General features: G+C 38.2%; 1 protein-coding gene across 2 annotated transcripts in view; it reads right to left on the bottom strand.

Moving 5' to 3' along the window:
* The window catches only part of PPP2R3A (protein phosphatase 2 regulatory subunit B''alpha), a gene marked incomplete at its 5' end in the record, with an annotated part of 158,547 nt that overhangs the window by 73,687 nt on the left and 56,958 nt on the right, over positions 1-27,902 (bottom strand). For both annotated transcript variants that reach the window (XM_079704145.1, XM_079704146.1), the window contains 2 exons: positions 2,252-2,338; positions 10,384-10,458. In XM_079704145.1, the coding sequence (XP_079560271.1) occupies positions 2,252-2,338; positions 10,384-10,458 (162 nt within the window). The remainder of the gene's footprint in view (positions 1-2,251; positions 2,339-10,383; positions 10,459-27,902) is intronic.

Below are 27,902 nucleotides of genomic sequence, written 5' to 3'. Positions count from 1 at the left end.
GAGCTCTCATTTTCATCTACTGGACTGTCATAAAATGAAAAAAATGAATAACTTCTGCTGTTGGTGAGTATGTAAATTTAAGTATGAACTAGTGCAGGCGTTTAGTAGGGTAACTTGGCAGGATCTATCAAATTAAAAATGCACATGCCATCTGATCCAGGATTTTCCCTCCAGTACTCTATTTTAGAGAAATTCTTACTCATATACACACAAGAGGAAAGTATAAGGATGTTCACTGCATTACTGTAATAGGGAGATAATGAAAGCGACTTGAACATCTTCAGTAGAGAAGTATGTAATTACAGTACAGCCATGCCACAGATTACGTGTTAAAAGAATGAGATAGATTTATATGAATGGAAATGAAAAAACATCAAGACATACTGTTAAAAAAAGTTAACAGAACAATAAGTATGGTCTCACATACTAAAAATAATTTTAAAAAGCAGCCACACAGAACAAAACTATATACTCCACACATACAATATATACTCCACACACACACACACCACACACACACACACACACACAGAGGAATAAAACCACAGATACTATGGGTTCCCTCCGGTAAAGGGAGTGAAATGGCGGGGTGAAGAGATAGTGACTTCTGCTTATTATTCTATATATGTTTATGTTATTTGAATATTTTATGAGCATACCTTCATGTACTAAGAGGAAGACTAAGGAGAGGGGTAGAGAAGAAAACAGAGGGAAGCGGAACACTTGAGTTCTATTTCCAGGACAGCCACTTATTTTGCTGTGTGATCTTATCCAAGTCATTCAACCATATGAATTTTATCATCAGTAAAAAAATATGGATTATAATAATGATCTAGAAATACAAACTCTAATGTGCTTCAGGAATGTGAGGGATTATTATCATTTTTTAAAAATTAATTTATTTTTGGCTGCATTGGGTCTTTGTTGCTGCACGTGGGCTTTCTCTAGTTGTGGGTAGTGGGGGCTACTCTTTGTTGCAGTGTGTGGGCTTCTCTTGCTGCGGAGCACAGGCTCTAGGCGCGCGGGCTTCAGTAGTTGTGGCTCACGGGGCTCTAGAGAGCAGGCTCAGTAGTTGTGGCGCACGTGCTTAGTTGCTCTGTGGCATGTGGGATTCTCCCGGACCAGGGCTCGAACCCGTGTCCCCTGCAGTGGCAGGCAGATTCTTAACCACTGCACCACCAGGGAAGCCCCTATCATTCTTAAGGTGTAAGGCCTTTTTAATGGAATTCTTGCCATCTCAACCCATACCACATTACCTCTTGAGAGCCCAGGCAGATACCAGGTGTTCAGTAAATATTAATAATGACCGTGATGATGACTTTTCATTTATTAGAATAAAAAGTGTTTGCATATTTATTATGGATTGCTAATTTTGCCAAATCTTCATTACTTTGTCTGTCCCAGATGAAGATGGGAAAAACAGAGTGTAAATAAGGTTGTATTATTTGCTTAAGCTTCATTTAGTATGATTTACTTAAAATATTTCATTTCCTTTCAAGTGTGACCAATTGTACTTTCTTTAGGTTAACAGAAGAGCTTGAACAATCAGGCATGAAGATTGCCTCGGTTAAAGGCTCCCACTAGTGGTCAGTACTTTTTCATTTGGTAAAATAAATAAAATAATTGAATGAAATGCATTCTTTCTTAAAAGGAATTTTTAGTATTTTTCTCTAGCAGGAGATGGATAAAGAGTCACTGCTAAAAGGAACAAGTTGAAATTCCTCCATTTCTTTTGCAAGGCCCTTCCCAACCTGGCCCTGTCTCATCCTACAGGCCTCATCACTGGTCACTCTCCTTGGAGCCTGTGGCCACTTAAGACTGTTCTGCAGTTCCTGAACGGAACACTTGCATGCTTCTGGGCCTTTGTTTATGCTGCTTCCTCTATCTGGAATCCCCTTTTCTTCTGATTTCTTTATCTTGGTAAACTCCTGATATCTCTAAGGTCAAGATCACATGCCAGTCCTACTGTGAAGCCTTCACTGCATGTTTATGATACATTTCTGTGGAATTTTTCAAGTCGGGTGTGGCTCTCTGTGCCCTTTTCTCTTTTGCTCCACAGTGCATGCCCTGATGTGAAAATTTCTTGTTATTCATCTTTGTTCCCCCAACACATTCCAGGTATCTGATAACTGCTTAATGACTGAAAGTAGTGACAGGGCTTTACACATAATAAGCACTCAAATATTTGTTAAATGAAGTAAGATTATTATTTAAATTGCTCCTTATATATGAATTTCAATGAGAGGCATACTTGCAAAAAGTTGCTTTTTCTTATCTCTGTTGCAGTAATTTTTCCACTCCAAGATCTGTTGACTGTGTAGAATATTCTCTGAATAACCTGGTACGAAAAGGAAAACAAAACCAAATAAAAACATTAAAGATATCTATTACTTTATCAAAGGCCATCTTATGAACATTCTTTGAACCAAGCTAAGTTTTGGCCTTTTGATTATATCAAGTGTAATTTCTAGTAAAAATTAATACTATATTAAAAAAGTCTACATCTATATAGTTTGCGTCTGCCCTTATAATTCTAAGAATAAAAAAATTATTTGCTCACAAGTCTGCATTTCCCAGGTGCCTACATGTCACTTTCATTTTTACCTCTCATATAGGGATTCAAGTAGTGCTTATTAGGCTAGATGTTTCTGGAAGGCTTATGAGGTGGGAAATCTGCACTGGGGTGGCTTAACAATTACTGGGTCAGAAGAATGGCTGCCAACATGGTATGATTCAAGAGGGCATATTCTGGTTATTATAGCCTTATCCATTGGAGTTTTGAAGACTTCTGAACTCTCTCTGGAAACTCAGATACATCTGGGATAGTTTATATCCCGAGTCCTTATTTAGGCATGAACAGTTTTGTTACTAACTAGTGTTTTAGTAAGTTTAACAAAGGTGAAACTCTGGAGAAGACCCTGGACAAGATGGGAGAGAAGGAGGATGGGTAGCAAAGGTGTCTGAAATTGAGGATGTATGCGCTGTTGTGTAGGGGAGGACTGGAGAAGGAAGACAGGCTGCAAGCCTGGAGGTAGGAGGCCACAGTGCATTCTTAACAATTTTACCTCGGGTTATTCCCACCCATTTAATTTGCACTTGACCTATTAGGGTTTTTTTCTTTTTTTCTTTTCTTCTTCGAAAGGAAGCAAGGGTGAGAAGAGCAATTAAGCAGCTTTTTTGGTACTTTGGCTTTAGTTTTGATTATCTAATGATATGGAAATCCTGTATCCTTGGTGGTTTTTATCATAGAAGAGGTTAGATCCCCTTTTTAGGCTATTTTAGTGCAAGAAGAACAAAAAAGAGAAGACATTTGGACATCTATCCTAAGAGTAGGCCTAATGAGGAACCAAACCACTATTCTGTTTCTGGATTCCTTATCAAAGAGAGTGATTCCCAAAAATAACAGGAAAAAAGTAGCCTCAGGATGAAGGTCCAGACTTGTGCTGCCCGGCACGCCTCACCCCATCTCGCTACCAGTGCTAAATTCATCCTGACCCTTCAGCATCTAGCTCAGTTACCAACTCCATAGGAAGCCCCAGCACAGGCACTTGCGTTGAGCTGTCTTCTGTGCTCCTGATGTCACCTGAGTCTCCTTCGGTCATCCTGTGGTTCTATTCTAAACACAGGTACACCTGATTGTCATCAACTCCAAATTCTAAGGAATCTGATCTCTTTTCACTTGCATCCCAGTGCCTGATATGTTGCTCTGCCTATATCATCAGGTGGTCAATAACTGCATGATAATTTAAAAAACTGAGATATAATTAACATACATTATATTAGTTTTAGGTGTACAATATAATGATTTGATATTTGTATATATTGTGAAATAATCGCCACAAAAAATTTAGTGAACATCCACTTCCATGGTTACAGAATTTTTCCTTCTTGTGATGAGAACTTTTAAGATTTACTTTATTAGTAACTTTCAAATATTCAGTACAGTATTATGAACTATAGTCACCATGCTGTGAATTACATCCCCGTGACTAATTTATTTATTTATTGTTTCTTTCTTTTTTTTTTTTTTTTGTGGTACGCAGGCCTCTCACCGCTGTGGCCTCTCCCGTTGCGGAGCACAGGCTCCGGACGCGCAGGCTCAGCGGCCATGGCTCACAGGCCCAGCCACTCCGCGGCATGTGGGATCTTCCCAGACTGGGGCACGAACCCGTGTCCCCTGCATCGGCAGGCAGACTCTCAACCACTGCGCCACCAGGGAAGCCCAACTAATTTATTTTACAACTGGAAGTTTATACCTTTTGATTCCCGTCACCCATTTTGCCTTCTCCCCACCCCCTGCCTCTGGCAGCTCCCAATCTGTTCTCTGTGTTTGTGAGCGTTCTTTTTTTTTTTTTTTTAAGATTTATATCATACAGTATTTGTCTTTCTCTGACTTATTTCACTTAGCATAATGCCCTCAAGGTCCATCCATGGTGTTGCAAATGGCAGGATTTCACTCTTTTTTTATGGCTGAGCAATATTCCATTGTATTCCACATCTTCTTTATCTATTCATCTGTGGATGAACACTTAGGTTGTTTCCATTTATTGGCTATTGTAAATAATGACACAGTAACACAGGGGTGCATGTATCTTTTCAAGTTACTGTTTCCATTTCCTTTGGATAAATACTCAGAAGCGGAATTGCTGGATCATACAGTAATTCTATTTTAATTTTTTTGAGGAACCTCCATTGGCTGCACCAATTTACATTCCCACCAAGAATGCACATGAGTTCCCTTTTTTCCACATCCTTGTTATTTCTTGTCTTTTTGATGATAGCCATTCTAAGAAGTGTGAGGTGATATCTCACTTTAATTTTGATTTGAATTTCCCTGATTAGTAATGTTGAACATCTTTTCATGTACCTGTTGGCCATCTGTATATCTTCTTTGGAAAATTGCTTGATAAATTAATGAGATTGGAAAGCTGTGTAACAAAGACTTTCATGTTATATTTGTGATAGAGACATATGGGTTGGATTCATAGCTAATTGAATAACTCTATCCAGAGTTTTGAACAGCAGATGGATACTAACCTAGGAAAGTTCTCTAATAAATATTTTACATAAAATCAGTACTGTTGTCTATGATTTATAGATAGATGGCATATAAGATGTACAGAAAATATAAAACAGGGAACTGTATACAAAATTATTGTGAAAGATACTACTAATGTAGTTGTGTTTACTCTTGAGGAAAAAATAAGACTACAGTATAGATGTGACCATGATCTGAATGGTTATAAGGTGGAAGAAGAAGTTGATTTGTTTTGTACTGCATCAGAGGGTAGAAATAGAACTGGAACTACTAGAATTACTGGATAGAAATGCCCTGACTGGTTAGAAATGCTTCAGTGTAAACAAGAGTTTCCTAACATTAGCCTTATGAAGCAATGGGTTGTATCAAGTAGTGAGGTTTCTTCTCACCACAATTATTTAGGCAGAAGCTCACAGGATTCCCGTGTTAGGTGGGAGCTGGGACTACCTGGTGTCTACAACTTCTCTACTGGCCCCAGTCACTCAGACTCTGAGTGAGGTGCTTCAGGGCAGAGAATGTGTTTTACTCAACACTGTATTTTTAGCACTAGCTTCACAAAAGTTCCTATAAAAAGATGGAGGATTTTAGGCCAGAAATTATATACATGAAAATAAAAATTAAGAATATCTTTTATCATAGTTCCATGTCTTCTCTCTCAAGTTAAAGTCAATTTCAGTACATATTATTACACCAAACTTTTGTTTGTTGCACATTATTAGATTTTTGTCCTTATTTCTTGATTTTGAATGTAAATTTATCTTAAAGTCTAAGTTTCCTGTCTATCTAAATTTTGTATTTATATACCCCTCAAATATTTTATATTACTTATGGAGGTACTATATAACACTTAAAATTATAAAACTTTAATCTGTATTTGCTTTTTTATTCTTCATCTTTTGTTCTTTTGAAAGAATTTTTAAAATTCATAAGCATTTTGAATGTTAAGTAATTTCCTATTTTTAGCCTCTGCTAACCTACTTGTCTCATACTGTAATAAAAAGTACCTGTATTCCATTTTTCCATAGCCTAAATCTCCTTATTCAGTGGCCCCTTACATCAGCACATTTATTGGTTTCCACACAACTGATTCAGCATTTTAGCTTATCGAGGTAGGGCCACCATCTAGTGGTGAGAGCATGTAACTGCTGGTTCTACATTAATTAGTTGTTTTTTTTCCCCTAACTTTTTTGGTCTACCAGTTTTAGGTTTTTAAAAAGAAATTAATCAAAAAATTAAAAATATCAAACAAAATGTAAAAATTAATAATAGTAAGAATAACTGTTTACTATCAGTGAGAGAAATGAAATTTGATAATTTTTCACCAAGGGATCTCTAGTCAACTTGACAATTTGAATCGTTAAGTCAGTTTCCTTTCTTTTTCTTTATATCTATTGAAGTGGAAACCTCTAATTCACAATTAGAGGTCACCAGGAATAGAAGTATGTGTTTGGTGGTTCTGTCAGAGTTTTTGATAAGCAGATCAAATGCAGACACAAATTACAGAGAGATTGCTCTTTGTAGATGACTTTAATGCAGATGAACAACTCAATGCTGGAAGCCTGGCTCTTCTATTAGGCGGTGTGTGTGCGTGTGTGTGTGTGTGTGTGTGTGTGTGTGTGTTTGTGTGAATGGGTTCCTGATCCACTCTAGTTACTATGGCTCTGAAAAGTATTTCTTCATGGTCTCCTGCAGAACTTGGACTTAAACAAAACTATCTAATAAAAATGATTTCTTTCTCTGTCAAGAGGAAACGTTCTCAAGGGGAAAGAGTTAAGCTATTAGTGATGAGCAGTTTCCACCAGTTTAGCCATTTTAGGAAATATCACTACCTTGTCCTCAACAATGAAAATCCTGACATTTCAGCCTGGAGTGACAGATTCAGGACAATCAAGACACTGAATACACCACTAAGACACCATCTGAGCAAGCCACAGAAATATCTTTACTGCCAGCACCAATATCACAAAAAAAGTATTTTCAATATTATCACTTATTTTAAAACCTCACATGAGTACCTCTTTCCTCAAAAGTCAGCATATGCCAGTAAGGATAAGCAGAGCCTTATTCACTGGCAATTTCTTTGCATGGTATGCAAACCTGCAAACTCAAGGGCTACAATTTGCTGGTATTTCCAATTCTCATTTTCATTCGATAGCAAGAGGCTTATTTCTCACTTGCCAACTCTTCTCTGGAAATAAAGGAGAATGTGGAGTGACTCGGTATAATCTCTTATTTAGGTAGTGATGTCCTTTTTTGCTATATGTAAATTTGGTGTTCTGCCTTTCCATTCTAAAACAGCTGACAAAATAATTAACTAAACAAACAAATAAAAAGTATTTTCCTGTAGCATAGGTTTTCCGTGATAAATGGAAAATAAAAGTTGCCCAACTTTTCTTCATTGTATATGTGCCACACATAAGCTAATACTTGAGTCATACACTGTGTGAGCAGTTTCTTCCAACTGTAAAGTGAAATAACTGAATAACTCTACCATGCAAACAAAATATGTTAATTGTCTATACTGTATGCCACTGAGATTATATATTCAATAGGGTCATATGATAAATTAATTTTGCTTTTTTTGAGATATCTGTCATTAATTCTGAGGCTGATCTTTGTAAGTTTCTTGGAAATACTGTTATCTTTGCCATGAGCAGGGTAGAGAATGACACTTCGCTAATTTGGTTACTTCCATGCCATTAGCAACAAAATTAATTAATTTCATACTAGAAAGCTTATTTTGTAATTTTTTATAGAAAAATTCACTGTACTCTGAAATAACCTAAAACTTTCAATGACTTCATGTCATTATCTGACCAAATTTCATAATAGAAAAGGCACTGGGTAGAACATATAACCAGTCCAATAAAATTGTTTCTAGGTATTCAGTGTGATGCTTTTTATTTGCATCTTTCTGTTTTGGAGGGTAGTATGAGATTATCGCAACAGTAGGTACGCTTATCTCAGTACATACAGATTCACATTCTGTATTCTCAATTAGATCTTATTTACTACTTACGTTATGATGTTTTGAGTTGCCCCATTATCAATATTTCACAAGTATTTTACACTTTAATGACTACTACTGAGTAATGGATTCATTTTTTAAAATATTTTTATTGGAGTCTAGTTGATTTACAAAGTTGTATTAGTTTCTGCTGTACAACGAAGTGAATCAGTTATACTGGATTCATTTTTGTGAAGTGGGGATAAAGCAGCATAATACTAACAATAAAGCATAAATTTAAGAAATGTAAACAATAATATGCAAATGCCACGCAAATATGTCAGCAGCAATAATTAATTGGATCCTGTTAATTGACCTATGTAGTTCTTTTTGTTCAACGATTAACATACTAGCATTTCTCAGAAAATGTGAATTATATGCGAACAAAATGGTTTCATGGCTTTTCATTCTTCCTAAAACTTCCTGGGGATCACTTGCTAGATGACTACAGACCATCATAGGTCCAGTGATCATACTTCAATAAATACCAAACTAGAAAGTGTATAGAAGGAAAATTTATCTCTTTTATAATTCTGTTCTTCAATATCTTTTCTAAACACAAATTCCAATAAAAGGTTCCTCTGTAGACAGTATTTTCTGAATTGGTAGAAGGTTGGACTAGATTATCTTTAAGATCTTTTCTAATTCTTGAGATTATAATATACTATTAATACGTCCTGAGTTTATAGAACAGTCAGCAATCAGAACCCAATAATTCCTATTGGAATTGAAACCAGGGTTATGTATAGAATTCTTAAGCATGAATAACTTCACTTATTCACTCAATAAATACTTACTGTGTATCTATTATGTGCCAGGCACTATTCTAGGTATTGGAGATACAGCAACATCTAAATATAGACAAAGTCCCTCCTCTCATGGAGTTTATGTTATAGAGAAGGAGATGGACAATAAACAAAAAATTTACATATCATTGATATAGGCGCTAAGAAGGAAAATAAAGCAGAACAAGGAATAGAAGTGTAGAGGGAGGGGACAGGGAGAAGAAGGGTGAAGAAGGCAGAGGGTGATCAGGGAAGGTCTCACTAAGAAGGGAATATCGGAGCACACATCTGGATGAAGTGAGGGAGTGAGTCATGTGGAAATCTCTAGGAAGAGCATTCCAGGCAGAGGAAAGAGTAAGAACAAAGCACCTGAGGCAGAACCAGGTTTGGTCTGTTCCAGGAGCAGAGAGGAGGCAGGCCGTTGTTGCTGAAGCAGAGTGATGAGATGGGGAAACACTGGAGGGTCTGAGCAGAGGAGTGACATGGTCTGACATATTTTCAAAGGATAACTCTGCTTTGTGGAGACTAGACCGTAGGGCAATGAGGGTGTAAGTAGGGAGACCAATTAGAAGGAATCCACGTGAAACACAAGGATGAGTGGCTGGGCCAGGGTGATTGTCGTGGAGGTAGTTTAGTAGAGTGTTGTGGTTAACAGGCAAAAATAACTTCTGAGATAGTCTTGGATGACAGTGACACCTTATGGTTCAAATAAAGTCTTATAAAGTTTTATGACGGAAGAGAATCAATGTAAAAGCAAATAATGAAGTTCCTACAGTAGAAAAAGAATGGTAGCATTCTGTAACTCAACAGAAGCCAACAAAAAGTGCCCTAAGAATGACAGGGCCTTCCTCAGAGGAGACTGTCCTATTTACCAGAGGCAGGGATCGTCTCCCCCGGGTATGGCTGTGAATGTGAGGTGTGCCCTGAGGTTGGTTCAGCTGTGGAGTTCCTCCAAAGATAATCTGGAAGCTAGGGCAGAGAATGCCTGGTGTGGCTGCAGTGTGAGCTGTAGGCCTGTGTGCTCTCACTCATACTGCATGCCCTGCCTGTGACTGACCAAATGAGGCTGTGCATGAGAAATATGGAATGAGAACACCCCACAAAATAGGAGATTGTGATCATGTTATTTTAAATTCTTACATGATTTGTTTTCTGATTACACACAATCTATTTTTCATTATAATTTCAGTTCTAACTTTGAGGCACTACAGATACATCTTTTTTTGGAAAAGGCTGTTGAAAATTCTTTTCAGTATTATTTACAAATGCTAAAGATCAACTGGGCATCAATATTAATGATACAGCAAAAGGTATACCTCATAATACCAGACAGAATGAGCATATCACTTAAATTTTATATACAAGAGACCTCTTAAGCACTGGACACATATAAGAAGGCAAATAGATAGAAATAATTAATTCAATTTTACTTCCTTCCACTTAAAATAATCATTATAGCCCATTTTGCATACAGATCTGAAAGCCTGGATACTAGATCATGACAAAAATGAGACTTAGAGAGTTATATTAAGACAAAAAGGGACTCGGCCTACCGTGGTGATGTAGCGGGAGTGGAATTCTGGAGCATCTTTCAGGAACGTGAGGCCAGGATGTGTATCTACCACATCCTGAAAAAGAACAAAACCAAACTAAATTAACAAACATACCAAAAAAAACCCCAAGACACCTACAGAATTTTTTTCCCTCTTGTAGAATACTTGCCAGTTGAGCAAACTCGCTGTTTCAGAATATTGAACAACGTACTTAAAATTTAACTAGTACTTTATTAAATTCAAATATTTCACAAGCATACTTACGTGTGTTTTTGCACAATATATGTCAATAAAAAGTTAAAATTTTAATTTAGCTATATTTGGAGATTTATGAATCAAATGTCTTACAGGTACGTACTGTAATTCTAACATGCATGTCCGGGAAATTCATCCCACAGATCTTGGTAGGGATTGCTAAGTGAAATTTACACAGAAAGGATGATAGACACAAGCCCACTACAACGATTCTTTCTCAAACTACAGACATGGGAAATTTTGGGGAAAAAATATAGCCTTGTAGCCAAAGAGCTTTAAATCTATGTTAAGTTGTATGAACCAGCTAATGTTCATCAAAATAACTGTGTTGACAAATTTGTTTTCCAATTTAGGATTTTATTTATTTTAAAATCTGATATTTTGTTCTCATGGAAGCTATTAGAATATTAAATCCTTGAAATACAGTTTTTATTTTCTAATTAGGTTTTAAAAGCACTTTGAATGAGCCTAGAGAACCTAATGGAGATAATTACTGTTAATTTAATAACCAGAGGCAACAGCAATGCTAACATAGATATAATCTATTAATTGGCTAGTCATGGATGGACAGACATCAGTTATATCTCTTTCCTTTGTTTCTTCAGAGCAGTCAGCTATTCATACCTACAAACACAGTCTAAAACCAGTGGACCTTACTATTTCTTTAAATTTTATTTGGAAATAATTTTAGACTTACAGAAAATTGCAAAAATTTTAGAGAGAGATTTCCTACGTCTTTCTCCCAGCTTCCCATAATGGTAACAACTTACACACCATAGTACAATGATCAAATGAACACTGATGTAATACTAAACTTCAGACCTTATTCAAAAATTTCCAGCTTTTCCCCTAATACGTTTTTTCTGTTCCAGGATCCTAACTGCATTAGTTCTTGTGTCTCATTGGTCTCTCCCAATCTGTGGCAGTTCTTCAGTCTTTCCTTTTATTTCATGATTCTGACACTTTATGAGTTCTGGTTAGTTATTCTGTAGAACGTCTCTCAATGTGGAACTGTCTGGTATTTCCTCATCATTAAAGTTACACACTTTTAATGGGTATACCACAGAAGTGATGTTGTGTCCTTTTCAGTCTTACAAGGAGTATGTGATGCTGATATGTCTTACAACTTGTGTTAATTTTTGAACACACTTGGTTAAAGTGGTATCTGCTGGGTTGCCACCATACATTTATTATTACCCCTTAATAACTGATAAATATCATGGGGGAGATACTTTAAGACACTGCTAATATCCTGTTTCTCTGAAAACTTGTGCCCACAGATTTCAGCAGCCATTGATGGAAACTGACTGTGGCATTTATATAGTGGTGTTTACCTTATTTATTTATTTATTAAACATCTTTATTGGAGTATAATTGCTTTACAATGGTGTATTAGTTTCTGCTCTCTAACAAAGTGAATCAGCTATACATAAACGTATATCCCCATACGACTTCCCTCTTGCATCTTCCTTCCACCCTCCCTATCCCACCCCTCTAGGTGGTCACCAAGCACTGAGATGATCTCCCTGTGCTATGTGGCTGCTTCCCACTAGCTATTTACTTTACATTTGGTAGTGTATATAAGTCCATGCCACTCTCTCACTTCGTCCCAGCTTACCCTTCTCCCCGTGTCCTCAAGTCCATTGTCTACGTCTGCGTCTTTATTCCTGTTCTGCCCCTAGGTTCTTCATAACCATTTTTTAAAAAAGATTCCATATATATGTGTTAGCATACGGTATTTGTTTTTCTCTTTCTGACTTACTTCAGCCTGTATGACAGACACTAGGTCCATCCACCTCACTAAAAATAACTCAATTTTGTTACTTTTTATGGCTGAGTAATATTCCATTGTATATATGTGGCACATCACCTTTATCCATTCAGCTGTTGATGGACACATGGTTGCTTCCATGTCCTGGATATTGTAAATAGTGCTGCAATGAACATTGTGGTACATGACTCTTTTTGAATTATGGTATTCTCAGGGTATATGCCCAGTAGTGGGATTGCTGGGGTCGTATGGTAGTTAAATTTTTAGCTTTTTAAGGAACCTCCATACTGTTCTCCATAGTGGCTGTATCAATTTACATTCCCAACAACAGTGCAAGAGGGTTCCCTTTTTTCCACACCCTCTCCAGCATTTATTCTTTGTAGATTTTTTGATGATGGCCATTCTGACTGGTGTGAGGTGATACCTCAGTGTAGTTTTGATTTGCATTTCTCTAATGATTAGTGATGTTGAGCATTCTTTCATGTGTTTGTTGGCAAGCTGTGTATCTTCTTTGGAGAAATGTCTATTTAGGTCTTCTGCCCATTTTTGGATTGGGTTGTTTGTTTTTTGATATTAAGCTGCATGAGCTGCTTGTAAATTCTGGAGATTAATCCATTGTCAGTTGCTTCATTTGCAAATATTTTCTCCCACTCTGAGGGTTGTCTTTTGGTCTCGTTTATGGTATCCTTTGCTGTGCAAAATCTTTTAAGTTTCACTAGGTCCCATTTGTTTATTTTTGTTTTTATTTCCATTTCTCTAGGAGGTGGGTCAAAAAGGATCTTGCTGTGATTTATGTCATAGTGTTCTGCCTATGTTTTCCCCTAAGAGTTTTATAGTGTCTGGCCTTACATTCAGGTCTTTAATCCATTTTGAGTTTATTTATTTATTTATTTTTCCTGTACGCAGGCCTCTCAGTGTTGTGGCCTCTCCCGTTGCGGAGCACAGGCTCCGGACGCGCAGGCTCAGCGGCCATGGCTCACGGGCCCAGCTGCTCTGCGGCATGTGGGATCTTCCCAGACCGGGGCACGAACCCGTGTCCCCTGCATCGGCAGGCGGACTCTCAACCACTGCGCCACCAGGGAAGCCCGTATTTTGAGTTTATTTTTGTGTATGGTGTTAGGGAGTGTTCTAATTTCATTCTTTTACATGTAGCTGTCCAGTTTTCCCAGGACCACTTACTGAAGAAGCTATCTTTTCTCCATTGTATATTCTTGCCTCCTTTATCAAAAAAAGGTGACAATACGTGCGTGGGTTTGCCTCTGGGTTTTCTATCCTGTTCCATTGACCTGTATTTCTGTTTTTGTGCCAGTATCATACTGTCTTGATTACTCTAGCTTTGTAGTATAGTCTGAAGTCAGGGAGCCTGATACCTCCAGCTCCGTTTTTCTTTCTAAGGATTGCTTTGGCTATTCGGGGTCTTTTGTGTTTCCATACAAATTGTAAAATTTTTTGTTTTAGTTCTGTGAAAAATGCCATTGGTAATTTGAAAGGGATTTCACTGAATCTGTAGATTGCTTTGGGTAGTACAGTCATTTTCACAATGTTGATTCTTCCAATCTAAGAACATGGTATACATCTCCATCTGTTTCTATCATCTTTAATTTTTTCATCAGTGTCTTATAGTTTTCTACATACAGGTCTTTTGTCTCCTTAGGTAGGTTTATTCCTGGGTATTTTATTCTTTTTGTTGCAATGGTAAATGGGAGTGTTTCCTTAATTTCTCTTTCAAATTTTTCATCATTAGTATATAGGAATGCAAGAGATTTCTGTGCATTAATTTTGTATCCTGCTACTTTACCAAATTCATTGATTAGCTCTAGTAGTTTTCTGGTAGCATTCTCTACGTATAGTATCATGTCATCTGCAAACAGGGACAGCTTTACTTCTTATTTTCCTATTTGGATTCCTTTTATTTCTTTTTCTTCTCTGATTGCTGTGGCTAATACTTCCAAAACTATGTTGAATAAGAGTGGTGAGAGTGGGCACCCTTGTCTTGTCCCTGATCTTAGATGAAATGCTTTCAGCCTTTCACCATTGAGGACGATGCTGCCTGTGGGTTTGTCATATATGGCCTTCATTATGTTGAGATAAGTTCCCTCTATGTCTACTTTCTGGAGGGTTTTTATCATATATGGGTGTTGAATTCTGTCGAAAGCTTTTTCTGCCTCTATTGAGATGATCATATGGTTTTTATTCTTTAATTTGTTAATATGGTGTGTCACATTGATTGATGTAGGTATACTGAAGAATTCTTGCATTCCTGGGATAAACCCCACTTGATCATGGTGTATGATCCTTTTAATGTGCTGTTGGATTCTGTTTGGTAGTATTTTGTTGAGGATTTTTGCATCTGTGTTCATCAGTGATATTGACCTGTAGTTTTTTTTCTTTGTGACATCTCTGTCTGGTTTTGGTATCAGGGCGATGGTGGCCTCACAGAATGAGTTGGGGAGTGTTCCTCCCTCTGCTATATTTTGGAAGAGTTTGAGAATGGTAGGTGTTAGTTCATCTCTAAATGTCTGAAAGAATTTGCCTGTGAAGCCAGTTTGTCCTTGGCTTTTGTTTGTTGGAAGATTTTTAATCACAGTTTCAATTTCAGTGCTTGTGATTGGTCTGTTTATATTTTCTATTTCTTCCTGGTTCAGTCTTGGAAGGTTGTGCTTTTCTAAGAATTTTTCCATATCTTCCAGGTTGTCCATTTTATTGGCATAGAGTTGCTTGTAGTAGCCTCTTATGAGGCTTTTTATTTCTGCAGTGTCCATTGTAACTTCTCCTATTTCATTTCTAATTTTATTGATTTGAGTCCTCTCCCTCTTTCTTGATGAGTCTGGCTAATGGTTTATCAATTTTTTTTTAATCTTCTCAAAGAACCAGCTTTTAGTTTTATTGATCTTTGCTATTGGTTTCTTTGTTTCTATTTCATATATTTCTCCTCTGAACTTTATGTTTTCTTTCCTTCTACTAATTTTGGGTTTTGTCTGTTCTTCTTTCTCTTGTTCCTTTAGGTGTAAGGTTAGTTTATTTTAGATTTTTATTGTTTCTTGAGGTAGGCTTGTATTGCTACAAACTTCCCTCTTAGAACTGCTTTTGCTGCATCCCATAGGTTTTGAATCATCATGTTTTTGTTGTCATTTGTCTCTAGGTTTTTTATTTCCTCTTTGATTTCTACAGTGATCTCTTGGTTATTTAGTAACATATTGTTTAGCCTCCATGTGTTTGTGATTTTTACATTTGTTTTCCCTTTAACTGGTTTCTAATCTCATGGCATTGTGGTCGGAAAAGATGCTTGATATGATTTCAATTTTCTTAAGTTTACTGAGGCTTGATTTGTGACCCAAGATGTGATCTATCCTGGAGAATGTTCCGTGTGCACTTGAGAAGAAAGTGTAATCTGCTGTTTTCTGATGGAATGTACTATAAATATAAATTAAGTCAATCTTGCTTAATGTGTCATTTAAAGCTTGTGTTTCCTTATTAATTTTCTGTTTGGATTATCTCTCCATTGGTGTAAGTGAGGTGGTAATGTCCCCCACTATTATTGTGCTACTGTTGATTTTCTCTTTTATAGCTGTTAGCCGTTGCCTTACGTATCGAGGTGCTCCTATGTTGGGTGCATATACATTTATAATAGTTATATCTTCTTCTTGGATTGATCCCTTGATCATTATGTAGTGTCCTTCCTTGTCTTTTGTAACATTCTTTATTTTAAAGTCTATTTTATCTGATATGAGTATTGCTAATCCAGCTTTCTTCTGATTTCCATTTGCATGGAATATCTTTTTCCATCCCCTCACTCTCAGTCTGTATGTGTCCCTAGGTCTGAAGTGAGTCTCTTGTAGACAGCATGTATACGGGTCTGGTTTTTGTATCCATTCAGCCAGTCTATGTGTTTTGGTGGGAGCATTTAATCCATTTACATTTAAGGTAACTATCAATATGTATGTTTCTATTACCATTTTCTTAACTGTTTTGGGTTTGTTATTGTAGGTCTTTTCCTTCTCTTGTGTTTCCTGCCTAGAGAAGTTCCTTTAGCATTTGTTGTAAAGCTGTTTGGTGCTGCTGAATTCTCTTAGCTTTTGCTTGTCTGTAAAGGTTTTAATTTCTCCATCGAATCTGAATGAGATCCTTGCTGGGTAGAGTAATCTTTTTTTTTTTTTTTTTTTTTTTGCGGTACGCGGGCCTCTCGCTGTTGTGGCCTCTCCCGTTGCGGGGCACAGGCTCCGGATGCGCAGGCTCAGCAGCCATGGCTCATGGGCCCAGCCGCTCCGCGGCATGTGGGATCTTCCCAGACCGGGGCACGAACCCGTGTCCCCTGCATCAGCAGGCGGACTCTCAACCACTGCGCCACCAGGGAAGCCCGAGTAATCTTGCTTGTAGGTTTTTCTTCTTCATCACTTTAACTATGTCCTGCCACTCCTTCCTGGCTTGCAGCGTTTCTGCTGAAAGATCAGCTGTTAACCTTATGGGGATTCCCTTATATGTTATTTGTTGTTTTTCCGTTGCTGCTTTTAATATTTTTTCTTTGTATTTAATTTTTGATAGTTTGATTAATATGTGTCTTGGCATGTTTCTCCTTGGATTTATCCTGTATGGGACTCTCTGCTTCCTGGACTTGATTAACTATTTCCTTTCCCATATTAGGGAAGTTTTCAACTATAATCTCTCCTAATATTTTCTCAGTCCCTTTCTCTTTTTCTTCTTCTTCTGGGACCCCTATAATTCGAGTGTTGGTGCGTTTAATGTTGTCCCAGAGGTCTCTGAGACTGTCCTCAATTCATTTCATTTTTTTTTCTTTATTCTGCTCTGCAGTAGTTATTTCCACTATTTTATCTTCCAGGTCACATATCCATTCTTCTGCCTCAGTTATTCTGCTATTGATCCCTTCTAGAGAATTTTTAATTTCATTTATTGTGTTGTTCACTCCTGTTTGTTTGCTCTTTAGTTCTTCTACGTCCTTGTTAAATGTTTCTTGTATTTTTCCATTCTGGTTCCAAGATTTTGGATCTTGTTTACTATCGTTACTCTGAATTCTTTTTCAGGTAGACAGCCTATTTCTTCTTCATTTGTTTCATCTGGTGGGTTTTTACCTTGCTCCTTCATCTGCTGTGTGTTTTTCTGTCTTCTCATTTTGCTTAACTCACTGTGTTCAGGGTCTCCTTTTCACAGGCTGCAGGTTCGTAGTTCCTGTTGTTTTTGGTGTCTGCCCCCAGTGGCTAAGGGTGGTTCAGTGGGCTGTGTATGTTTCCTGGTGGAGGGTACTAGTGCCTGTGTTCTGCTGGATGAGGCTGGATCTTGTCTTTCTGGTGGGCAGGTCCGCATCCGGTGGTGTGTTTTGGCGTGTCTGTAACCTTATTATGATTTTAGGCAGCCTCTCTGCTAATGGGTGGGGTTGTGTTCCTGTCTTGCTAGTTGTTTGGCATAGAGTGTCCAGCACTGTATCTTGCTGGTCGTTGAGTGGAGCTGGGTCTTAGCGTTGAGATGGAGATCTCTGGGTGAGCTTTCGCCATTTGATATTATGTGGGGCTGGGAGGTCTCGGGTGGACCAATGTCCTGAACTTGGCTCTCCCACCTCAGAGGCACAGGCCTGACACCTGGCCAGAGCACCAAGACCCCATCAGACACACGGCTCAGAAGAAAAGGGAGAAAAAAAGGAAAGAAAGAAAGAAAGAAAGAAAGAAAGAAAGAGGAAAAAAGAAATACAATAAAGTTATTAAAATAAAAAATTATTAAAAAAAATAAAAAAAGAAAAAGGAATAGAAGAAGGAAGAGAGCAACCAAACCAAAACACAAATCCACCAATGATAACAAGTGCTAAAAACTATACTGAAAAAAAAAAGAAACCGGACAGACAGAACCCTAGGACAAATGGTAAAAGCAAAGCTATACAGACAAAATCACACACAGACGAATACACATACACGCTCACAATAAGAGAAAACGGAAAAAAAATATATATCATTGCTCCCAAAGTCCACCACCTCAAGTTTGGGATGATTCGTTGTCTATTCACGTATTCCACAGATGCAGGGTACATCAAGTTGATTGTCGAGATTTAATCCGCTCCTCCTGAGGCTGCTGGGAGAAACTTCCCTTTCTCTTCTTTGCTCACACAGCTCCTGGGGTTCAGCTTTGGATTTGCCCCACCTCTGTGTGTAGGTCACCTGAGGGCGTCTGTTCCTGCCCAGACAGGACAGGGTTAAAAGTAGCAGCTGATTAGGGGGCTCTGGCTCACTCAGGCCGGGGGGAGGGAGGGGTACGGAATGCAGGGTGAGTCTGCGGCAACAGAGGCCAGAATGACGTTGCAACAGCCTGAGGTGCGCTGTGTGTTCTCCCGGGGTAGTTGTCCCTCCATCATGGGACTCTAGCAGTGGCGGGCTGCACAGGCTCCCAGGAGGGGAGGGGTCGACAATGACCTGTGCTTGCACACAGGCTTCTTAGTGGCTGCAGCAGCAGCCCTAGCGTCTCATGCCCGTCTCTGGTGTCCATGCTGATGCCTGCAGCTTGTGCCTGTCTCTGGCACTCGTCTGGGCGGTGCTCTGAATCCCATCTCCTTGTGCACCCCGAAACAATGGTCTCTTGCCTCTTAGGCAGTTCCAGACTTTTCCCCGGACCTCCTCCTGGCTAGCTGTGGCGCACTAGCCCTCTCAGGCTGTGTTCATGCAGGCAACCCCAGTCCTCTCCCTGGGATCTGACCTCCAAAGCCGGAGCCTCAGTTCCCAGCCCCAACCCGTCCCAGTGGGTGAGCAGACAAGCCTCTCAGGCTGGTGAGTGCTGGTAGGCAGCAATCTTCTGTGCAGGAATCTCTCTGCTTTGCCCTCCGCACCCCTGTTGCTGTGCTCTCCTCTGTGGCTCTGAAGCTTCCCCCCTACCCACCCCCCATCTCCATGAGTGAAGGGGCTTCCTAGTGTGTGGAAACTTTTCCTCCTTCACAGCTCCCTCCCACTGGTGCAGGTCCCGTTCCTATTCTTTCGTCTCTGTTTTTTCTTTTGCCCTACCCAGGTATGTGAGGAGTTTCTTGCCTTTTGGGAGGTGTGAGGTCTTCTGCCAGCATTCAGTAGGTGTTCCGTAGGAGTTGTTCCACATATAGATGTATTTCTGATGTATTTGTGGGGAGGAAAGTGATCTACATGTCTTACTCTTCTGCCATCTTGAAGGTCTCCCCCTACCTAAGTCTCCCCCTTCCTTCTATAAGGAAAAGCTGTCCTTTCTCTCCAGTGTACTTATTTGTTCAATTTATGAGCTAGCTTTGGTCACTGGGAACTCTTTTAAATTGGCTCCTGTGTCCTCTTGACATGCTCCATCTTTTTGTGAGCACTTCTGTATTTTTTGATATCACAAGATGGTCCAGTCTCATCTTATATTTTCCATGCTCCAGCCCTAGAATCAACCTTTTCTCCAAGCAGCCCTGATTCCTTTTACTGCAGAATGGTATTGAGAGGCTGCTTGTTACTACTAGGGTGTCATTGCTAGTGGACCCTCTTGGCAGACAGAACTAGGAATATATATATGTATGTATATCAGTCCACACATACACATATATTTCTTTCTCTTTCTATCTGTGTATATTAAAAACCATGTAATCATACAGATAATTGATTTCAATTCAATACCGCAAGGTTCATTTTTGACTTCCCCCTTTCCTTTGTAACTTTAACAGACTTGCCAACACCTATCCCACTGAGAAAGTAATTTACTAACTAGACTACAGTATTTGTGTACAGTACCTTTTGTCTTTAGTCTTAAGAGTATCCAGTTAAAATATTGTTTCCAAGGTTACTTAGGTTAGCTCTTTCCTTATCTTCCTTTATCCTCTTTAATGTGGTTGTGTTATCCATTTGTAATACAGTTCAGTTCATTTGTTACTGTTTATATTCTATTTTGGGTTTCTTGCCTACAGGTCTTGGTTGATTATAATTCATTATTTATTGCAGGGAGAGTATGCAAAACATTACTATGGCTCTAAGAGTCAAATCTAACGTAAAACTGATATCCTAATAAAATCAAGTCTTCCCATCCATATAGAAGACAATTTCTCCATTTATATAACTCTTAATTTCTCTCAGCAATGTTTTACTGTTTTCAGTACACATGTCTTGCACATCTATTGTCAGACCCGCCTCTAAGTATTTGATATTTTGGGGTAGTATTATAAATGGCATTTAAAAGATTTCAATTTCTAATTATTTGTTGCTGGTATATAGAAAGAAAATTGAGTTTTGTACATTGATAATGTAACTGTAACCTTGCTAAACTCACTTATTAAATACAGCTTTAAAGTGACTGGCTCAACATGGCATAGTAGAAGGATGTACACTCACTCCCCCTTGCAAGAGTGCCAGAATCACAACTAACTGCTGAACAATCATCCAGAGGAAGACACTGGAACTCACCAAAAAAGATATCCCACATCCAAAGACAAAGGAGAAGCCGCAGTGAGACAGTAGGAGAGGCACAATCACAGGAAAATCAAATGCCATAACTGCTGGGTGGGTGACTCACAAACTGGAGAACAATTATACCACAGAAGTCCACCCACTGGAGTTAAGGTTCTGAGCCCCACGTCAGGCTTCCCAACTTGGGGTCCGGCAACGGGAGGAGGAATTCCCAGAGAATCAGACTTCTCAGCCTAGAGGGATTTGATTCCAGGACTTCAACAGGACTGGGGGAAACAGACTCCACTCTTGGAGGGCACACACAAAGTAGTGTGCACATCAGGACCCAGGGGGAAGGAGCAGTGACCCCATTGGAGACTGAATCAGACCTACCTGCTAGTGTTGGAGGGTCTCTTGCAGAGGTGGGGGGGGGGTGGCTGTGGCTCACCACGGGGACAAGGACACTGGCAGCAGAAGTTCTGGGGAGTACTCCTTGGCATGAGCCCTCCCGGAGTCCACCATTAGCCCCACCAAAGAGGCTGTAGCCTCCAGTGCTGGGTTTCCTCAGGCCAAACAACCAACAGGGAGGGAACTCAGCTCTACCCAGCAGCAGACAAGCAGATTAAAGTTTTACTGAGCTCTGCTCACCAGAGCAACACCCAGCTCTACCCACCACCAGTCCCTCCCATCAGGAAGCTTGCATAAGCCTCTTAGATAGCCTCATCCAACAGAAGGCACACGGCAGAAGCAAGAAGAACTACAATCCTGCAGCCTGTGGAACGAAAACCACATTCACAGAAAGATAGACAAAATGAAAAGGCAGAGGACTATGTACCAGAGAGAGGAACCAGATAAAACCCCAGAAAAACAACTAAAAGAAGTGGAGACATGCAACCTTCGAGAAAAAGAATTCAGAATAATGATAGTGAAGATGATCCAGGACCTCAGAAAAAGAATGGAGGCAAAGATTGAGAAGATGCCAGAAATGTTTAACAAATACCTAAAAGAATTAAAGAACAAACAGAGATGAACAATACAATAACTGAAATGAAAAATACACTAGAAGGAATCAATAGCAGAATAACTGAGGCAGAAGAACAGATAAGTGACCTGGAAGACAGAATGGTGGAATCACTGCTGCAGAACAGAATAAAGAAAAAAGAATGAAAAGAAATGAAGACAGCCTAAGAGACCTCTGGGACAACAATAAAAGCAACAACATTTGCACTATAGGGGTCCCAGAAGGAGAAGAGAGAGAGAAAGGACCAGGGAATATATTTGAAGAGATTATAGTTGAAAACTTCCATAACATGGGAAAGGAAATAGCCACCCAAGTCCAGGGAGCACGGAGAGTCCCAGGAAGGATAAACCCAAGGAGAAACATGCCGAGACACACAGTAATCAAATTGACAAAAATTAAAGACAAACAAAAATTATTAAAAACAACAAGGGAAAAATAACATACAAGGGAACTCCCATAAGGTTAACAGCTGATTTCTCAGCAGAAACTCTACAAGCCAGAAGGGAGTGGCACCATATATTTAAAGTGATAAAAGGGAAGAACCTACAACCAAGATTACTCTAGCTGGCAAGGATCTCATTCAGATTTGACAGAGGAATCAAAAGCTTTACAGACAAGCAAAAGTTAAGAGAATTCAGCACCACCAAACCAGCTCTACAACAAATGCTAAAGGAACTTCTCTAAGTGGGAAACACAAGAGAAGAAAAGGACCTACAAAAACAAACCAAAACAATTAAGAAAATGGTAACAGGAACATACATATTGATAATTACCTTAAACGTGAATGGATTAAATGCTCCAACTAAAAGACACAGGCTTGCTGAATGGGTACAAAAACAAGATCCATGTATATGCTGTCTACAAGAGACCCACTTCAGACCGAGGGACACATACAGACAGAAAGTGAGGGGATGGAAAAAGATATTCCATGCAAATGGAAATCAAAAGAAAGCTGGAGTAGCAATACTCATATCAGATAAAATAGACTTTAAAATAAAGAATGTTACAAAAGACAAGGAAGGACACTACATAATGATCAAGGGATCAATCCAAGAAGAAGATATAACAATTACAAATATTTATGTACACAACAAAGGAGCACCTCAATACATACGGCAAATGCTAATAGCTATAAAAGAAGAAATCGACAGTAACACAATAATACTGGGGAACTTTAACACCTCACTTACACCAATGGACATATCATCCCGACAGAAAATTAATAAGGAAACACAAGTCTAAATGACAAAATAGACCAGATAGATTTAATTTATATTTATAGGACATTCCATCAGAAAACAGCAGATTACACTTTCTTCTCAAGTGCACATGGAACATTCTCCAGGATAGATCACATCTTGGGTCACAAATCAAGCCTCGATTAATTTAAGGAAACTGAAATCATATCAAGCATATTTTCTGACCACAATGCTATGAGATTAGAAATAAATTACAGGTGAAAAAAAACGTAAAAAACACAAACACATGGAGGCCAAACGATACATCACTAAATAACCAAGAGGTCACTGAAGAAATCAAACAGGAAATCAAAAAACAATGTAGAGACAAATGATAACAAAAACACGATGGTCCAAAACCTATGGGATGCAGCAAAAGCAGTTCTAAGAGGGAAGTTTATAGCAATACAAGCCTACCTCAAGAAACAAGAAAAATCTCAAATAAACTAACCTTACACCTAAAGGAACTAGAGAAATAAGAACAAACAAGACCCAAAATTAGCAGAAGGAGAGAAATCATAAAGTTCAGAGCAGAAATAAATGAAATAAAAACAAAGAAAACAATAGCAAAGATCAATAAAACTAAAAGCTGGTTCTTTGAGAAGATAAAAAAAATTGATAAACCATTAGCCAGACTCATCAAGAAAAAGAGGGAGAGGACTCAAATCCATAAAATTAGAAATGAAATAGAAGTTACAATGGACACTGCAGAAATACAAAGCCTCATAAGAGACTACTACAAGCAACTCTATGCCAATAAAATGGACAACCTGGAAGAAATGGAAAAATTGTTAGAAAGGTATAACCTTCCCAGACTGAACCATGAAGAAATAGAAAATATGAACAGACTCATCACAAGCACTGAAATTGAAACTGTGGTTAAAAATCTTCCAACAAACAAAAATCCAGGACCAGATGGCTTCACAGGTGAATTCTACCAAACATTTAGAGAAGAGCTAACACCCATCCAACTCAAACTCTTCCAAAAAACTGCAGAGGAAACAACACTCCCAAACTCATTCTACGAGGCCACCATCACCCTGATACCAAAACCAGACAAAGATACTACAAAAAAAGAAAATTACAGACCAATATCACTGATGAATATAGATGCAAAAATCCTCAACAAAATACTAGCAAACAGAATCCAACAACACATTAAAAGGTATCATACACCATGATCAAGTGGGATTTATCCCAGGGATGCAAGGATTCTTCAATATATGCCCGTCAATCAATGTGATACGTCATATTAACAAACTGAAGAATAAAAACCACATGATCATCTCAACAGAGGCAGAAAAAGCTTTCAACAGAATTCAACACCCATTTATGATAAAATCTCTCCAGAAAGTGGGCATAAGAGGGAACCTACCTCAACATAATAAAGGCCATATATGACAAACTCACAGCAAACATCATTCTCAATGGTGAAAAACTGAAAGCATTTCCTCTAAGATCAGGAACAAGACAAGGATGTCCACTCTCACCACTATTATTCAACATAGTTTTGGAAGTCCTAGCCACGGCAATCAGAGAAGAAAAAGAAATAAAAGGAATACAAATTGGAAAGAAAAAGTAAAACTGTCACTATTTTACATGATAGTAAAACTATCATGCCAATGATATGATACTATACATAGATAATCTAAATATGCCACCAGAAAACTACTAGAGCTAATCAATGAATTTGGTAAAGTTGCAGGATACAAAATGAATGCACAGAAACCTCTTGCATTCCTATACACTAACAATTAAAGATCAGAAAGAGAAATTAAGGAAACAATCCCATTCACTATTGCAACAAAAAGAATAAAATACCTAGGAATGAACCTCCCTAAGGAGGTAAAAAACCTGTACTCAGAAAACTGTAAGACACTGATGAAAGAAATCAAAGATGACACAGACAGATGGAGAGATATACCATGTTCCTGGGTTGGAAGAATCAAAACTGTGAAAATGATTATACTACCCAAAGCGATCTACAGATTCAGTGCAATCCCTATCAAATTACCAATGACATTTTTACAGAACTAGAACAAAAAATCTTAAAATTTGAAAGGAGACACAAAAAACCTGAATAGCCAAAGCAATCTTGAGGGCAAAAAGTGGAGCTGGAGGAATCAGACTCCCTGGCTTCAGACTACACTACAAAGCTACAGTAATCAAGACAATATGGTATACTGGCACAAAAACAGAAAAATAGATCAATGGAACAGCATAGAAAGCCCAGAGATAAACCCATGCACCTATGGTCAACTAATGTATGACAAAGGAGGCAAGGATACCTTGCCTTGGAGAAAAGACAGTCTCTTCAATAAGTGGTGCTGGGAAAACTGGACAGCTACAAGTAAAAGAATGAAATTAGAACACTCCCTAACACCATACACAAAAAGAAACTCAAAATGGGTTAAAGACCTAAATGTAAGACTGGACACCATAAAACGCTTAGAGGATAACATAGGAAGAACACTCTGACATAAATCACAACCAGATCTTTTTTGACCCACCTCATAGAGTAATAGAAATAAAAACAAAAATAAATAAATGGGACCTAATGAAACCTAAAAGCTTTTGAACAGCAAAGGAAACTGTAAACAAGATGAAAAGACAACCCTGAGAATGGGAGAAAATATTTGCAAATGAATCAAGAGATAAAGGATCAATCTCCAAAATATATAAACAGTTCATGCAGCTCAATATTAAAAAAACAAACAACCCAATTCAAAAATGGGCAGAAGACCTAAATAGACATGTCTCCAAAGAAGACATACAGATGGCCAAGAGGCACATGAAAAGCTGCTCAACATCACTAATTATTAGAGAAATGCAAATCAAAACTACACTGAGGTATCACCTCAGACCAGTTAGAATGGGCATCATCAGAAAATCTACAAACAACAAATGCTGGAGAGGGAGTGGAGAAAAGGGAACCCTCTTGCACTGCTGGTGGAATGTAAATTGATACAGCCACTGTGGAACACAGTATAGAGGTGCCTTAAAAAACTAAAAATAGAGCTACCATATGACCCAGCAATCCCACTACTGGGCATATACCCAGAGAAAACCATAATTCAAAAAGACACATGCACCCCAGTGTTCACTACAGCACTATTTACAATAGCCAGGTCATGGAAGCAACCCAAATGCCCATTGACAGACAAAAGGATAAAGAAGATGTGGTACATATATACAATGGAATATTATTCTGCCATAAAAAGGAATGAAATTGGGTCATTTGTAGAGATGTGGATGGACCTAGAGACTGTCATACAGAGTGAAGTAAGAAAGAGAAAAACAAATATCGTATATTAATGCATATATGTGAAATCTAGAAAAATGGTACAGTTGAACTGGTTTGCAAGGCAGAAATAGAGACACAGATGTAGAGAACAGACGTATGGACACCAAGGGGGGAAAGCGTGGGGGTGGGTGAGTGGGATGAATTGGGAGATTGGGATTGACAATATATACAGTAATATGTATAAAATAGATAATAAGAACCTGCTGTATAAAAATTTTTTTTAATTAAAAAATACAATAGGAAGTAAAAAATACAGCTTTAGCAGAATCCCATAAATTTTGATATGTTGTATTTTCATTTTCATTCATTTCGAAATACTTCCTCATTTTCCTTTTGATTTCTTCTTCTCTAAATAACCCATAGGTTTATTTATAAATTTTTTCTTCTCTAAATAACCCATAGGTTATTTAGTTATTAAATATTTAGGAATTTTTCACAGATCTTTTATTATTTCTAATTTAATTCCATTATGGTCAGAGAACATATTTTGTGAGCTGAATATTTAAAATTTGTTGAGATTTGTTCTATGGCCCAGAATATGGTCTATTTTGGTAAATATTCTGTGTACATGTTAAAGGAATGTGTATACTGTATGACACAGGTATGTGTGAACCCATACCTTCTTACTCAGATTCCTAATACCCTTTCTGGTTTTCAATATAAAGTAGAAAAGATAACATGTGGGGGAAAATATAATCAAATATATCAAGATTTCAGAGAAAAAAATAAAGGAATGTGTATTCTGCTGTTGTTGGGTGAAGTGTAATACAAATATCAATTAGGCCAGGTTGGTTGATAGTCTTGTTTAAGTGTTCTATATCCTTATTGATTTTCTCTCTACTTGTTCTATTCATTATTCAGAGCAGCATGTGGAAATCTATCACTATAATTGTGGATTTATCCTTGCAGTTCTATCGGATATTCATTCATGCATTTTGAAGGTCTGTTATTAGGTGTGTAAACATTTAGAATTGTTATATCCTCTTGATAAATTGATCCCTTTATCATTCCCTAGCAACATTATTTTCTCTAAAAACTACTTTGTCTGACATTAATATAGCCACCCTGTCTTTTCTTTTCTTTTTGTGGCAAAAAAATACATAAGATTCATCCTCCCAACAATTTCCAAGCATACAGTACAATATTGTCAACCACTTGCACATTGTTGGGCAACAGATCTCCAGATTCCCCCCACTCCCCACCCACTCAATCCCAGATGACTAAAACTCTACACTCATCACACAATGAATCCTTACCTCACCCTCCATCGGCCACTGGCACCCACCATTCTTCTTTCTATCTGTATGAATTTGACCACTTTAGATACCTCATATAAGTGGAGTCATGCAGTATACGTCTTTTTGTGACTGGCTTATTTCCCTTAGCATAATGTTCTCAATGTTTATCTATGTTGCTGCATGTGACAGAAGTTCCCTTTTTAAAAAAGGTGAACAATATTCCATTCCACGTATATACCACATTTTCTTTATCCATTCATCCACTGATGGACATTTATGTTACTTCCACCTCTTGGCTATTGTGAATAATGCTGCTATCA

The sequence above is a fragment of the Hyperoodon ampullatus genome (assembly GCF_949752795.1).
Source record: "Hyperoodon ampullatus genome assembly, chromosome: 5".
NCBI classification, from domain to species: domain Eukaryota; kingdom Metazoa; phylum Chordata; class Mammalia; order Artiodactyla; family Ziphiidae; genus Hyperoodon; species Hyperoodon ampullatus.
Note: the sequence above shows the minus strand (reverse complement) of the source record. Positions and strands in the feature narration are given on the sequence as shown.